The 14,772-nt window shown below is 34.3% G+C and overlaps 2 protein-coding genes across 2 annotated transcripts; both read right to left on the bottom strand.

The window, feature by feature from the left end:
* Positions 1-432: 432 nt before the first annotated feature.
* LOC104710453 (RAF-like serine/threonine-protein kinase PRAF) lies at positions 433-1,516 on the bottom strand. Its single transcript, XM_010427065.3, has 2 exons — positions 1,226-1,516; positions 433-1,112 (listed from the first exon to the last, which is right to left on the bottom strand). The coding sequence occupies exons 1-2, from the start codon at positions 1,368-1,370 to the stop codon at positions 658-660; spliced, it is 600 nt and encodes a 199-aa protein (XP_010425367.1). The 5' UTR covers positions 1,371-1,516; the 3' UTR covers positions 433-657.
* Positions 1,517-10,526: 9,010 nt separating this feature from the next.
* LOC147937731 (uncharacterized) lies at positions 10,527-13,049 on the bottom strand. The gene is made up of 5 exons (XM_087465236.1): positions 12,460-13,049; positions 11,897-12,017; positions 11,559-11,811; positions 10,864-11,000; positions 10,527-10,724 (listed from the first exon to the last, which is right to left on the bottom strand). Exons 1-5 carry the CDS (start codon positions 13,047-13,049, stop codon positions 10,527-10,529), a joined length of 1,299 nt encoding a protein of 432 aa, XP_087321362.1.
* Positions 13,050-14,772: the final 1,723 nt, after the last annotated feature.

Below are 14,772 nucleotides of genomic sequence, written 5' to 3'. Positions count from 1 at the left end.
ATCAGTAAAAAACATACACACATCATAGTCTAATGTGAAAAACTGAACCGAGTACCATAATCAAGAGAAGTCGATCACGCCTTGCTCAATTTGATAAGGATTCAGCTAATTTATCTGCAAACGACAAAAAAGTGATAATGAATATTGTTAGTTCAACAGATACTTAATAATATAACCTTAAATAAAAGAATTTCAAAAAATAAAAAATATTAAACGGAAACAGACTGCGATAATAACGCCGGCAAAACGGTAACTAACCACTCAAGCAAAACAAAACAGAACAATGTAACGGACGAGTAGATAAGGTATGGGTGACACGTGGTGGACTGGTTCGGTTAACGATGACGGCGAAATTCAGACGGGGTGACGGTAAGATAAACGGAAAAAGAAAAAAAAAGAAAAAGAAGGAAGGAATTAAACAAACTCACCCAATTCATCATCATCATCATCACCAACAAAAACTAAAAAAGCTTTGGGATGATTGATTTCATTAATGGCGACGGTCAGATCACGAACACGTACACACACCCTTCTATTATATCTCTCTCGTTCTTTTACATTTTCATTTTATAAAAAAACGAAGAAGATATATTTCCAACTTTTTTTTTTAATTGTATATTCCGATGATTCCTTCACATCTTTTTTTTTCCGGTGATGTTATTGCCAGTGGTTGCCGTTGTGAACAAGGTAGATATTTCTCGAATTACGATGTACATAACAACCGTAGCATGGATTCTTCACTGTCGTCGTCATCCTCGGTGGCGACGGAGGAAGCGGTGGTTTACACAGCGACGGAGATCTAGGACTTGATGAAGAAGATGAAGTAGTAGAAGATGATGACGTCGTAGTGGTGGTTGAAAATGAAGGTAACGCTAACGAAGGAGGAGCGATCGTTGATGATTTTTTAGATCCGGCGGCGGATTTAGGTGGATTTAAAAAGACTCTGATTTTCATCGGAGAAGATGAGGAAACGAGATCGTACTCTTCGATTAGATTCGCTAGATCTTCGTCGGAAGTAATCGAAACGAGCGCGTCGAGATCTTCAGTCGGGAGCTGACACCGGATCGTTACGGTTGTAGATCCGCACATCTCCGCCATCTTCGACGCTAGCTCTGTTAACACGCATCACACGCGCCGCCTCAAAAACCGATTTCGTATTTTTTATTTGGAAAATCAAAAAATTAACAAACCGGAAAAAATGAGATCAGGGGAGTGGGACACTAACCGGAGAATGAGATGGAGCGAGGAACGGCGAGGACGCGAGTGTGACCGCCGTTGTAACGGAGCTTGCCGTCGGGGTAACGAGGTAGAATCTTTCCGCCGTAGCTACAGAGGAATTTGATTGTTGAGTTCGACGAAGATGTAACCATAACTGTATAGAGAGAGAGAAGAAGAAGAGAGAGAGAGAGAGTTGAAGAAGGAAGGAAGAAGGATCTAGAAGATTGGATTGTTGTGAGCAAGCCAAGTGAAGAGTAACGTTAAGAGCGTATTTATAGCGATTTCATTCATCGATTCCAGTTAACAAAAGAGAGAGAGAGAGATAGTGAAGGGTAGGATCGTCATTTGGTGGACCCGTTAAGTTACGTAAGCAATAGTCTTCTTTATTTTAGTTTTCTTTAATGAAAAAAACCCGTAACAGATAAACAAGATTTATGATGAGTTTTTTTTAAGTTTCTTTTAAACTTTTTGTAAAGTGTACTATGAATGAATACAATACAGCCATGTTTTAAAACTCGCTAGGCGTTAGTCGAGCCATCGATATCCGTCTAGCGATTAATTAATTAAACGGAAATTATAAGAGAATTAATCAAGAACTAGTTTTAGAATTTTTTTTAATAATATATATTTATTATTATACATTTAACAGCATAAAACACAGTTGGTCCAGTAGTTAATGTTTCATAGACTTGGGTTAAACAACTTAGGTTCAACTCAGGTTGGAACCTCTTCAATTTATTCCATTTTTTCATCAGTTTTTGATTGGTATGCAGTATATTTAAACCCAGAATATATAGTTCTAGTTATAAATAATTGATTTTCGATATACCTTAACCAAAAAGAAAAGTTTTTTTTAAAAGATCCGACTTCTAAACCGATTGTATAAAATCGCGGCGACTATGTGCCGCCGAGCGCTTTTCCAGCGTTTAATCGGCCGCCGAGACCGATTTTTAAAACAGAGCTATGCAATATACATTTATCATTTCATCCAACCATTTAAAATTTATATGTTTTTCTTTTTAAGTTGACCTTATTTTTTAAACCTTATTTTTTAAACCTTTTTGATACCAGAACATATAATTTTTTTATTAGAAAATCACAAAACAAAAATCTACTCATCTAAGGATCAGTTGGCCATAAAGTACATTTTGGGTTTGACCATTTTATTTGTACTTATTTAAAAACTTGTTTGCAAACAAAAAAAAGATTGAAAAATTTATTTATAAAGTTAATTCCTAAAATTTTCCAAAAATAACATTATTTTAGAATTTGTTTTCTAAATATTTTTTACATTTCATTCCAACTAAAAAATTACACCAAAATTAATATAAAAACAAAAACTTTGATATATTTAACCATACCTTCTATTATGTTTCGAAAATACTCTATCTCTGAATCATTTACAAACAAATAAAACTACAATTTGATTCCCATTTTGTTTTCCAATACCTATGAGGTTTGATTCATTTATTTAAATATTATAATTAATATATATTAACTTAATAAATTTTAAAAATATTACGAATATGTAAAATTAAAAAAGTTTAAAATACTATATAATATGGTTATATAGTAAATGAGTTATAAAGAGGACATGTTGGAATTAATAAAATATCATTAAATTTGTGCTAACCCGGGTTAAAATAAAATATCATTAAATTTGTGCTAACCCCGGTTAAATCCTCATTTTATTATTTTTTCAACACTATTAATATTAGAATATTTGGCATATAAAATCAAGTTGATTTAACCAAGATTGTGTAAAATCGTTAAATCATTAGAAAAAATATGACTAAATCATAGCGTATAAATGATTTATTATGTATTTAGATCCCTTATTTTTGTTCTAATAATTAAAAATCGAAATAGAATCTCAAAGACTAAATATAACAAACAAATGGTCATGATATATATTGCATGTTACAAAACTAATATAAACTTTTAGCCGTACAAACGGCCGGAAAAATTAGTTTTTCTTCTATTTACAAAACATCCAATATTTAACAAATAAATACAGCAGAAAATATAAATAATAATAAAAATTATATGCACACGATGTACCGCAGGTTAAAATCTAGTAGGTAAATCATTGATGGAAAAAGGTAAACTATTATTTGCCTATACATCGACATATTAGTACAAACTATTAAATTACATGTTCTTATCTATTATTAATAATTTTTAAAATAATAAATTTTGAGAGATGCCCTTTTTATATATTTGGAGGTTATGTCCCATTATTCGTATAATAGATACATAAATTTTGAGAAACAGCTTTCTCAACGCTTGATTGCGTCAGCCGCTAGAGCTTTTTATGATCATTTGTTGGTCAAGGATATCGCGAAGACTTTCTTCATGGGCGAATCTGCTTTGGTCCTAATAGACTCTTCAAATATTTTTAAACTCCCACAAGTTGAAATTCCCTTTAAAAAACTTATGGAGCCTCTATCTCTATTTCCTTTTGCTTTTATTGTTGTATGTTGTTTCGAACCCACCTCTTTGAGATTCTACCTAGAATGAATGAAAGATCTCTTGTGAAAAAAAAAAGATACATAAATTCGGTAAAACAACTAGACTTCACAAATTACATTCACATAGAATCATATTTTAAACTACACTAATGTATGAAAAAGTAGCTATATTTTTAGAAAAATAATTTCGCTTCGGTTTAATACTGGATTATTTTAGTTTTTTTTTTGTCAACAAAAAGAATAAGCTCAAACGAGCCAATTTGGAGGAAAATTGTTTACAAACAAAATATGATGCGGAGAAAGGCGCACTTGGCATGCCAAAGAATCTGCTCTTACATTTGCATTTCGAGAGACTTGAATCAAAGAAAAAGAAGAAAACTCCTCCCTGTCAATCTTGATGTCATTGAGGTATGTTGCGAAAGATGGCCAATCATGAGGCGAAGACACCATCTTCACCAAGTCTGAACAGTCTGTTAGGAAAACCACATCCCGGAAGTCATGTCCAATCATACATCAAATCGCCCAAATGAAAACTTCTACTTCTGCATGTAACGGAGACAAACTCCTCCGGTAATTGGTAGCCTCGAGAACCGGTGATGATCCTTGTGAAGAAGAGCAAAACCATCATGCACCTACAAAAGAATCCGTAGCTTTCCAAGAACCATCCACAAAACACGGATGTCCTGAATAAATCGAAGGTAGGGGGTAATACTTCCCCGAATCCAAGAAGACAAGCCCCTAGGGTAGGAGGAAATCTCGTCTGACTCTGCCTCCCCCTGTGCGTACTGCCAAGTCTTGGCTTCACCTACTACCACCCGGACAACCTCATCAGGTCGTTCAACTTGATTCTCAAAAACTCTGGCGTTCCATGCTTTCCAGATATACCACATAATCCAAGGGAAAGCCGCGACCTGTGAACCCAAATTTGTAGAACCCAAAAAAATGATCCACATTAGCATACACAGACTTCGTCGGAAAGAGGTGCGGCCCCACCGGGCACATGAGCTAAAGACCAGGCCTGGCAAGCCGGCGGACACATGATTAATATTCTCCTTATCAGCCCCGCACCGTGCACAGCCGACATCACAGTCCACCTCCCCCCCCCCCCTCCCGTCGTCTCAAATTAACCAATGCCGAAATACAGCCCGTCAAGATTTGCCACATAAAATGCTTTAATTTTGGTGGACAGTGAGCCTGCCAAACCTTAGCAAGAAGAGGAGTAATCCCTGGACCAGACCCATGAGCCTGAAAGGTACTCAGGACCTCTAAGCGCTCCACCTCATACCCGGATTTTACCATATATTTTCCATTTTTAGTAAAATGCCAACCTAAGTAATCCGCCTTCGAGCAACTACTTAAAGGTAAAGCCTCTATCAAAGCGACATCCACAGGATCAAAATGCTCATGGAGAAAATCCCTGCACCAAGTATTCGTTTGTCGATTGATCAAATGAGTCAATCAAAGATTGGGGTCCTTGAAAGGATCTTTGCTTAAAGCTGGTCTCGGGAATTGAGCTGGAATCCAGGGATCATGCCATATAGAAATAGAGTCACCAGAGCCTACCCTTTTTAATAAGTCCTTTGTTTACCAGAGATCTAGCTGAAATGATGCTTCTCCACCCATAGGATTTGAATTACGGTAATATCTACTTTTAAAAACCCTAGCAAATAGTAAGTCTGGATATTCCATCAGGCACCATACTTGTTTAGCCAACAAAGCTGTGTTAAAATCATCAACACTCCTAAAACCCAAACCGCCCAACTGCTTGCTGCAACATAGTTTCTCCCAAGCTAGCCAGTGCATAATGCAAGACTGGCCATTAGAACTCCACCAAAAGTTTGCCACTGCACTCGTAAGTTTGGATGTTATTGTTTTTGGTAATCGAAAACAAGACATCACAAAAGTCGGTTCAACAGTCGCCACAGACTTTATCATTACCTCTTTCCCCCCTCCCTTTTGACAGCAATTTTGCTGACCAGCTAGTTTTCCAACTATGCAACCGATCCCTAACAAAAGAGAAAACCTTTGTTTTGGACCCCCAAACTCTCTGGGAGACCTAAATACGACCCCATGCCACCCAGGTTGGTTATCCCTAGGACCCCCTGCATCTCCGCCTTAGCCAACTCGTAAACCTTATGACCAAACTGAATTGAAGATTTCTCAAAATTTATTTGCTGTCCCGAGACCGCCTCGTACTACTTTAAAATATCCAAAACAACCCCACGTTGATCCTTATCAACCTTATAGAAAAAAGACTGTCATCCTCAAACAATAGATGTGTAATTGGCGGACACTTATTTACCACCTTAATACCTATAATCCTCTTATCCTCCTCCACCTTCCAAATATTGGCAACCAGCACCTCTGTACAAAAAATAAACAAGTACGGAGAAAGAGGATCACCCTGTCGTAAACCTCTCTCTAGGGACTATCAATCCATTTGGTTGACCATTGAGAAGAACTTTGTACTCAACCGAAGAGATACAAAACATTAGCCACAAAATCCATTTTTCCGCAAATCCCATCTTCCGTAATAAAGCCTCGACAAAACCCCACTTAACCCTATCATACGCCTTACTCATGTCCGTCTTTAGGATTATTTTAGATTTAGTAAGACTTGTGACAACCCTGCAGGGCCAGCTTGGGATCCGTTAGGGTGGCTAGCGGGAAGCTAGTGGGGTTCACGGGACGGGTTGTTATAAGACTATATATAAATAATCTTTAACCAAAGTCATTTTGCTGGGTTAGAGTTTTTTATGGTGATCGGTTGAGTCTTATATTCTAGGGAGATTTTCAAAAATATCCTTTTTCCTAATTCACTTTTTTTAGATACCTTTTCATGTTGTCTATTTTCAAAAATACTCATTTTCTATGTATAAAATAACTAAATTCTAAACCCTAAACTCCAAATACTCTAACTCCTCAAAACTATATCCTAAATGTAAAATAGAGAATCCAAACCTAAAAAAATTCTAAAAATTACTTTAACATATTGTAATTATGTAAAAGAGAGTAAAAATTAAAATGTTCAAAAAAAGTATATTTGAAAAGGATATCCCGAAAGAGGTATTTCTAATAAATTCTTTATATTTGATTTAAAAAATATTGATTATGTATGGTTGATTATTTAGTTAGAGGGATGATTAAATTTTAGTGGTGAGTAATATGTTTGTTTGTCTTTGAACTAAATATTCATCATCAAAATTTACTTAAAGCTAAATTCTATGACAGATTCCATTAATATGATGGTTCTCTGTACTCTGAAATTCTTTTTGTTTGGAATATATTATGTAGTGAAAGTATCGGGTTCGACCAAAAATAATAGCTAAACAAGATGAGACATTGAGAATTCTTAAAAACATGTTTTCGGATTTGCTTCTCTTTTAGTTTGGTTAGACTTCGGTTTGATTAGTTTGCTAAAAAGCCTAATATACATACTTAGTTTCGTGTGGTTAAACGCCACTTCTAGCTTCAACTAGTCGACATTGTTCCCAACTGTTGTGAACAAAATTGATAAAGATATACCAAAAAAAAAAATTGAAATAAAGAGAGAATAATTGGGACCCGTTTATCACGTGGGACACACATGGAGATGGTCCATAGGACTTTGCATGCCCGCAATGGCGCAATGCAAAAACCCTTTCAACTATTCAAGCATTTGTGATGGTAGATAATTTTATAGTTAGTGAGTACCATACATATTACACATCAATACATAATTTTGTTTTGATACTTTAAGTGTTTAATTAAGACCATTATTAAAATTTCTAACTAACCCTGTAGCCATTTTAATTCACAAATATTATATATGATGAAAAGTGTTTTAGTTTTGTGATTGTTTATGCTGTATGCTAATTAATCTGCAACTAGCTATAGACATATAATGTATATAAAGATAATATTAAAGGTGGATAACAAAAGAAAAGAGATAAACATTAAAGTGAAAAAACAAATTTAAGGTTACATCAACATTATCCAATGATGTCATGTATACACACAGACCCATCAAAAAAATATGAAAAATGCAAAATCGAATATTCTTTTGTAAATATGCTCTTGTTTTCCCTATAATATATACACATATATATAATTAGTAGATATATATATATATATACACACACATATTTTTATGTATGACAAAAATTTGGAAATGATAATGATTATCTTGTGTACACATACGTGTGTTGTGTATAGTATCGCCCGATCTCTATGTCCAATTATTTTAGTGGTCCTACTCTTTTTTGTAAGGAAATTAACTATAAACATATACCAATATGGCAATTTCTTTAGGTTTTATTGTTTTGATACCGATATATAAAAAGAGTACGTATATATAAATTTATAGGTCGCAAGATATCGGGTGGTCATGCCTACTGAATTATAAACATATACCATGATCATGATTAAATTTAACTTGTAAGTTAGAGTTATCACCAAACTAACGAGTTTAGATGTTAACAACAAGATTTTAAAATAGGACGCATGATCATGTCCCTTTGATTATAGACAGTTTGGTTCTTTTGTTATTGACGAACAGCTCGTCTCCGTGTCCATAATATTCAACATACCCCTTCAGTATGCTATTAGATTTTTATTCTTTTGCTAAAACTTCTGATTTTATATTACGTACTTAGAAACAAGTGTTACAAGAGAAAGATTAAAGGTGCCTTCAACTACAACTTCGACAGGTTATGTGTACGGTATTCTTAGTAAGTTAGCTTAGTAGTAATAATATTGTACTTGTTTTCTGGATTGTGACTAATTTAAAACCGTCGTCAAAAACTAAATTTAATGATAAAACCCTATGTTATATAGTGTTTGATGACCAATTTTTTTAGAAAACTCTTGTAATATATTTTGTTTTCCGTTTTTATCAAAAAACTGACGAAATTTTTCAAAACCGGCCGTATCCATATTTTATTAATTTCATTATCAATGATTATATGTTAAATAATGTCTCTTGCTTTATCTCTACACTTTCGCAATTATATGTGTTATATATATATATATATTAATGAATTTATTGGAGGACGGCGTATTAGTATGGCATATTAGGTTATCTACACTATGGGTCCGAATGGTGACCGTGATTTTGGTTGTGCGGGAAAAGCGGTTTTGGAGTGCGGTACGGTTCAACTGCGGTACGTGCGGTTTGCGGGACAAGTGCGGTTTATACAAAGTCAGCGGTACATAATAAAATTTGATTGGTGAAAAAAACTATTTGCAGGTTACAATAGAATGTTTGAATGGTAAAAAACATAATTGCGGTTCATAAAGTATATATATATGTTAAAAACACATTTATATCGCTAAAATTGATTATATTTGGACATAATTTTGTATTTATGATAAATTTTACATATTACTAAAAAGTCATAATAATAATAATAATAATAATAATAATAATTACTCTTATTATTATTATTATTATAAATCTAATCTAATAAACTATTGATTGTTTGTTTCAAATAATTAAATTGCATTTATTAGTTATTTGCTAAAACTTGTCAAAAAAAATTGTTTGCTAAAACATAACTTAATTACATAACTACACATTTTAAGCTTAACTTTTTGAACTAATAATAATAATAAATCAACTATAAAAAAATACTTTCAAATAATTATGGATACTTGAATGAAAAAAGGAAAAAGAAAATAAAACCAACTTTTTGAGTGATATAAAAGAATTGTGTATGATAATATTTTTGTGTTGTATGTTTAATTTTATACACATGTTCTATTATTATTAAATGATATTATTAACTGTTGGGTGTGGATTTTCAAATACGCATGGTATTGTCTACATTGAAAAGTTGAAGTGCGTTTTTGATCTTTTAGATGTAGTTATGCATGTTTTGAATAACGCACACTGTACAATTTTTTTAATGAAACAAAATGCAAATTGATAAACAAAACTGTGAATGGTGACCTATTAGCGATTTTCTACTTTTTGCTTGAATTACGCATTTAGTTGTGTTACCATTCACTACCTATGTCACTATAAGAAAATATGTGTTTAGCGATTCCAATATTGGTTGCTAAACAGTCACAAACACCTAATTTGCGACTAATAAACGACTATTTGAGATGGTCACTAAAAAATGATCGCAAAATTTTGGTGTCAACATGAAAGCAAAATTACGACTGAGTTATGACGCTGTTATATAGTCACCAATAAGTAACTCTTTACAGACTCTTTATATTAGGAATTTTCGGTCGTAAACATAGTTACAAGTCAGTCGCAAATTAGTGATGAAATTGTGTGACCATTTTAAGACTTCTTAGTTGGTCGTCGCAAAGTAGTCCTCATATATTAGTAACCATTTTGCCACTAATCTGATAGTTTTACAGAAATAAATTTGGTCGCAATTTGGTGATATTTTAGCATATAATAAACTTGTTTATCTATCAAATTTGGAAAGAATCACAATAAATTAAAATTGAAAACCAAATCATTAAGAAAGATATCATAATCATTCATCAAACAAAAAAATTAGCATAATGATTGTATCATAATCATTCATTATCCAAAAAGATCATCCTAAAGCAAAACAAGTAATACAATCAAACAGGCAATTCATGTTTTTTTAGAAAAGACAATGTTTAGAACTTGAGTAAGTGGAGAAAGAAGTGTGGTGGCTGGTGTTGAGTCTAACACGGTGGCTGGTGAGTACCTCACACGGTGGATGGTGGTATGATGTCTTCAGATGTGGAGTCTTCAGGTGCGGTTGCTGGTGTTGTTGCTGGTACTCTTGGTTTCAAGGAAGCAATAAAAGTCTCAAATCCTGGATCTTTCTCTTTCATGTAGATGAGAAGCTCGTCGGTCTTCATTTGAGTTTATTTATGCTCCTTATCACGTTGGGCATTCTCAGCATCTAGATAAGCTATCTTGTTGCGAAGTTGTTCTTGAAGCTCGAGAAGTGTTGGTGTTGATGGAGAAGATTCTGCATACCTTTCCTTCCTTTTCCCTTTCCTAAGTGTCTCAACAAGAGATCCAAGACCAAAAAAGTTTTCCTTCTCATCTGTTTGAGTACACTAAAACAAAGAAAAACAAAAGCATTTCGTTAGTCAAGGCTAGAAACAAGTATTAAGAAACCAAAATGCTCAGCAAATAAAGAAACCATGCGGATTATGAAAACCAAAATGTGGATTAAGAAAGCAATGCTGAGAGTACCTTAAGAAAGATTTCATTCCTTTCCTCAATGCTGAGAGTACGATGACTTGAACGTTCAGAAGAATTCCCTGAATTTTCTGGACCATCATCGCCCACTTCACACAGTTTCTCCTCTAATGTTTTCTCATAAGTCTCAGCTACTTGTTTAGCTTTTTGATCAACAAACAATCCGGCAGTTCGAGTATGTGTCTTCATGAACACTTCGCCAAATGATACCGGACGACCTAATTCTTCCTCCTACAAAGAAATAGTAAATTGTTAAAACCATGGAAGCAAGGTGTTAAAATCATGGAAGCAATGTGTTAAAATCATGGAAGCAATGTTAAATTACCATTTCTTGATGAATTTGCACATATGATTTCTAACCGGCAAGGTGTTTGTGGACTCCAAGAATTCCCTGAATTTTCTGGACCATCATCGTCCACTTCACACAGTTTCTCCTCTAATGTTTTCTCATAAGTCTCAGCTACTTGTTTAGCTTTTTGATCAACAAATGATCCGGCAGCTCGAGTATGTGTCTTCATGAACACTTTGCTAAATGATACCGGACGGCCCAATTCTTCCTCCTACAAAGAAATAGTAAAATGTTAAAACCATGGAAGCAAGGTGTTAAAATCATGGAAGCAATGTGTTAAAATCATGGAAGCAATATTAAATTACCATTTTTTGATGAATTTGCACATATGATTTCTAACCGGCAAGGTGTTTGTGGACTCCAAGACCACCACGATCGGATTTTCTACACTGTGAAGCATTTGAACTCCTCTCCATTACATCAGTTTCGTTCCAATGAGCACACATCTCAGTCCAAAGTTCTCCACGAATCCAAATAGGTTGTTTACCACTGTTTTTAGCTTGACTAACAATGCCTTTCATTCGTTTCTTGGCTATCTTTAAGAACCCCTCTTTAACAAGCTCAGTTATCCCAATATCCCAATAGAACTTCCGCTACATATTACAAATGAGTTAAGTTAATAATGATACTAAGTCAGTTATTAGAGATAATAAAACTTTGAAAGCTATAAGACATTACCGCAAATGTCTTGAAATATCTCTCTTGAATGGGTGTAGGAGTAACCTTCCAACTGTAGTAAGGACCATCGAATTTCCTTCTAAATATTACAGTAATCACCCGAGAAATTTTTTCTTTTTGCCTGTTAAACTTGTCACAAAACAAAAACAGAGTATTAGTCTCTATAAAAACATTGTAACACTAAGCGGATGTAACTTAAAGACAACTAAGCAAACAAAGTAAAGAAAACTTAATCAAACAAAGCAGTCCTACACTAAACTTAATCAAACAAAGCAGTCCTACACTAAACTTAATCAAACAAAAACAAGTTATTAGTCTCAACCAAGCAATCAAACACAATCAGTCTCAACAAAACCACTAAGCGGACGTAACTTAATCAACAAAAACAATCAATCTCAACCTACCACTAAGCGGATGTAACTTAATCAACAAAAACAATCAATCTCAACCTACCACTAAGCGGATGTAACTTAAAGAAATCATTCTCAACCTACAACAAAACAATCTATCTCAACCTACAACAAAACAATCTTAACCTAACACTAAGAGCAAAGAGATATTACCATAGAGACTCAACGCCGGGGATGGGATCGACAGACAGAAGTGGTAGATGATGTCGGCCTGGAAGAGCTAGCAAAACATCTAACATCTCTTGGTAGTCTTGGGCTGGATTAGGATTAGGGTTTTCTTCTTCGGTAGGATTGGGGTTTTTTTCGTCGTAATCCTCTTCCATATTTAGGTCTGGTTGTTCTGGTATGATTGGAGGAACAGGAGCCGGTGGTTGAGAAGCAACCCGCGGTGGTTGAGAAGCAACCCGCGGTGGTTGAGGACCAACCCGCGGTGGTTGAGAAGCAGGAGGCGGTGATTGAGAAGCAGGAGGCGATGGTTGTGTCCTCAGCGGAAACTGAGACGGCATAATTCTATTTGAGTTAGTCACGGACTGAGAGGAGTGAGACGACGTTCGACCTCCACGTGAAGTCGAAGCATTGGAGGCCCGATTACCTGCGGCAGAACTGGGTTCCCCTGTAGTCAAACCATTGGAGGGCCAATTACCTGCGGCAGAACTGGGTTCCCCTGTAGTCAAACCATTGTAAACCCTAACACCTCCTAAGGATCTGCCTCCGCGAGCCTTAGGCTTTCTAGCACCAGACATTTGAGAGGAGAAGAGGATATATTTGAGCAATTTGAGAGGAAAAGATGAGAGATTCAGGAGGAAAATAAGAGAGATTCAAGAGGAGAAGAAGAGAGTTTTGAGAGGTTTTCGACACTTCATTGAAAATTAGAAAGAGATAAAGAAACCTTAAATGGATTCTTAGCCTTGTAATTAATGAAGAGGAATCGCAAATTGGTCGCGAAAGAGAAACATACTAAAAATATGGAAGGAATATTATGCGCCTAAACCTTGGGAAAAATACTAAATATGGGACAACTATCAAATAGAGTAACACAATAGTCACAGAGCAGTAGCAAATTCGTTGCAAAACTGTGTCAAGATAGTCGCAAATAGCAAGAGTCGCAAAGTTAGTAACAAGTTAGTCGCAAATTGTTACTCTATTATGACTCTCAGACTTTAGTCACAAATAAATTTTTGAAATCTATCATTTTTGGGCACTTCTATTGATATCAATTAACAATATGGACTCATGATTGTCTTGTAGAGTATATGAAATAGTTTATGAGCTTAAAATATTGTTTTCATATCTTTGTTTTGCAATTTTATAAAAATTGCAAACCTTCTTAAGAAATAACATATAACTCTTTATAATGATTTAGATATTATGAAATTTTTGTGTCTAAATACTGAAATGGAAAGCTTTGACAAAGTATATATGGCTGATATTGATCAATTCAAAGTGGAAATGTGTATAGAAACATGTTAACATTTCTCTAATGTGAATTTTCAAATTCAAAAAATTTAGAGTTGCTAAAGAGTCACAAAACAGTATCTAATTCAGGTGTTAGACGCTTAACAGTCGCAAAACAGTATCTAATTCAGGTGTTAGAGGCTAAACAGTCGCAAAAGTAGTTGCACAATAGTCGCAAAGTTAGTATCAAGATAGTCGCAAATAGCAAGAGTCGCAAAGTGTTACTCTATTGTGACGTTTAGACTTTAGTCACAATATAAATTTTTGAAATCTATCATTTTTTGCCACTTTTATTGATATCAATTAACAATATGGACTCATGATTGTCTTATAGAGTATATGAAATAGTTTTGAGCTTAAAATATTGTTTCCATATCTTTGTTTTGCAATTTTATGAAAATTGCAAACCTTCTTAAGAAATAACATATAACTCTTTATAATGATTTAGATATTATGAAATTTTTGTGTCTAAATACTGAAATGGAAAACTTTGACAAAGTTTTTTTTTTTTTGGACAACCATGACAAAGTTTATATGGCTGATATTGATCAATTCAAAGTGGAAATGTGTATAGAAACATGTTAACATTTATCTAATGTGAAATTTCAAATTCAAAAAATTGAGAGTTGCTAAAGAGTCGTAAAACAGTATCTAATTCAGGTGTTAGACGCTTAACAGTTGCAAAATGTAGTTGCAAAGTAGTCGCACAGGTGGTAGCAACTTTGTTGCAAAAAATAGGAGTTGCAAATTCATAACAAGTTATGGATAAATAAACTTGTGACCAGATTATACGTTACAAAATTGTTGCTAATTTGTGACGCTTTGTTTTTAATAAATTACAGTTATTGAACAGTCTCAAAATGAGATGTTTTTGCGACTATATTTTGTCCGCTGTAAATATGCGACTATTTTGCTTCTATCTTCACTTTGGTTGGTAAATAGTCTTACATGACTCGTTAAATAATTGCAATTTTATTGCAACTGAAAAAGAGTCACAAATGGTAGTTGCTA

The sequence above is a fragment of the Camelina sativa genome, chromosome 9 (assembly GCF_030686135.1).
Source record: "Camelina sativa cultivar CO46 ecotype springtype chromosome 9, ASM3068613v1".
Lineage (NCBI taxonomy): Eukaryota > Viridiplantae > Streptophyta > Magnoliopsida > Brassicales > Brassicaceae > Camelina > Camelina sativa.
This window is presented reverse-complemented; position numbering and strand designations above follow the sequence as displayed.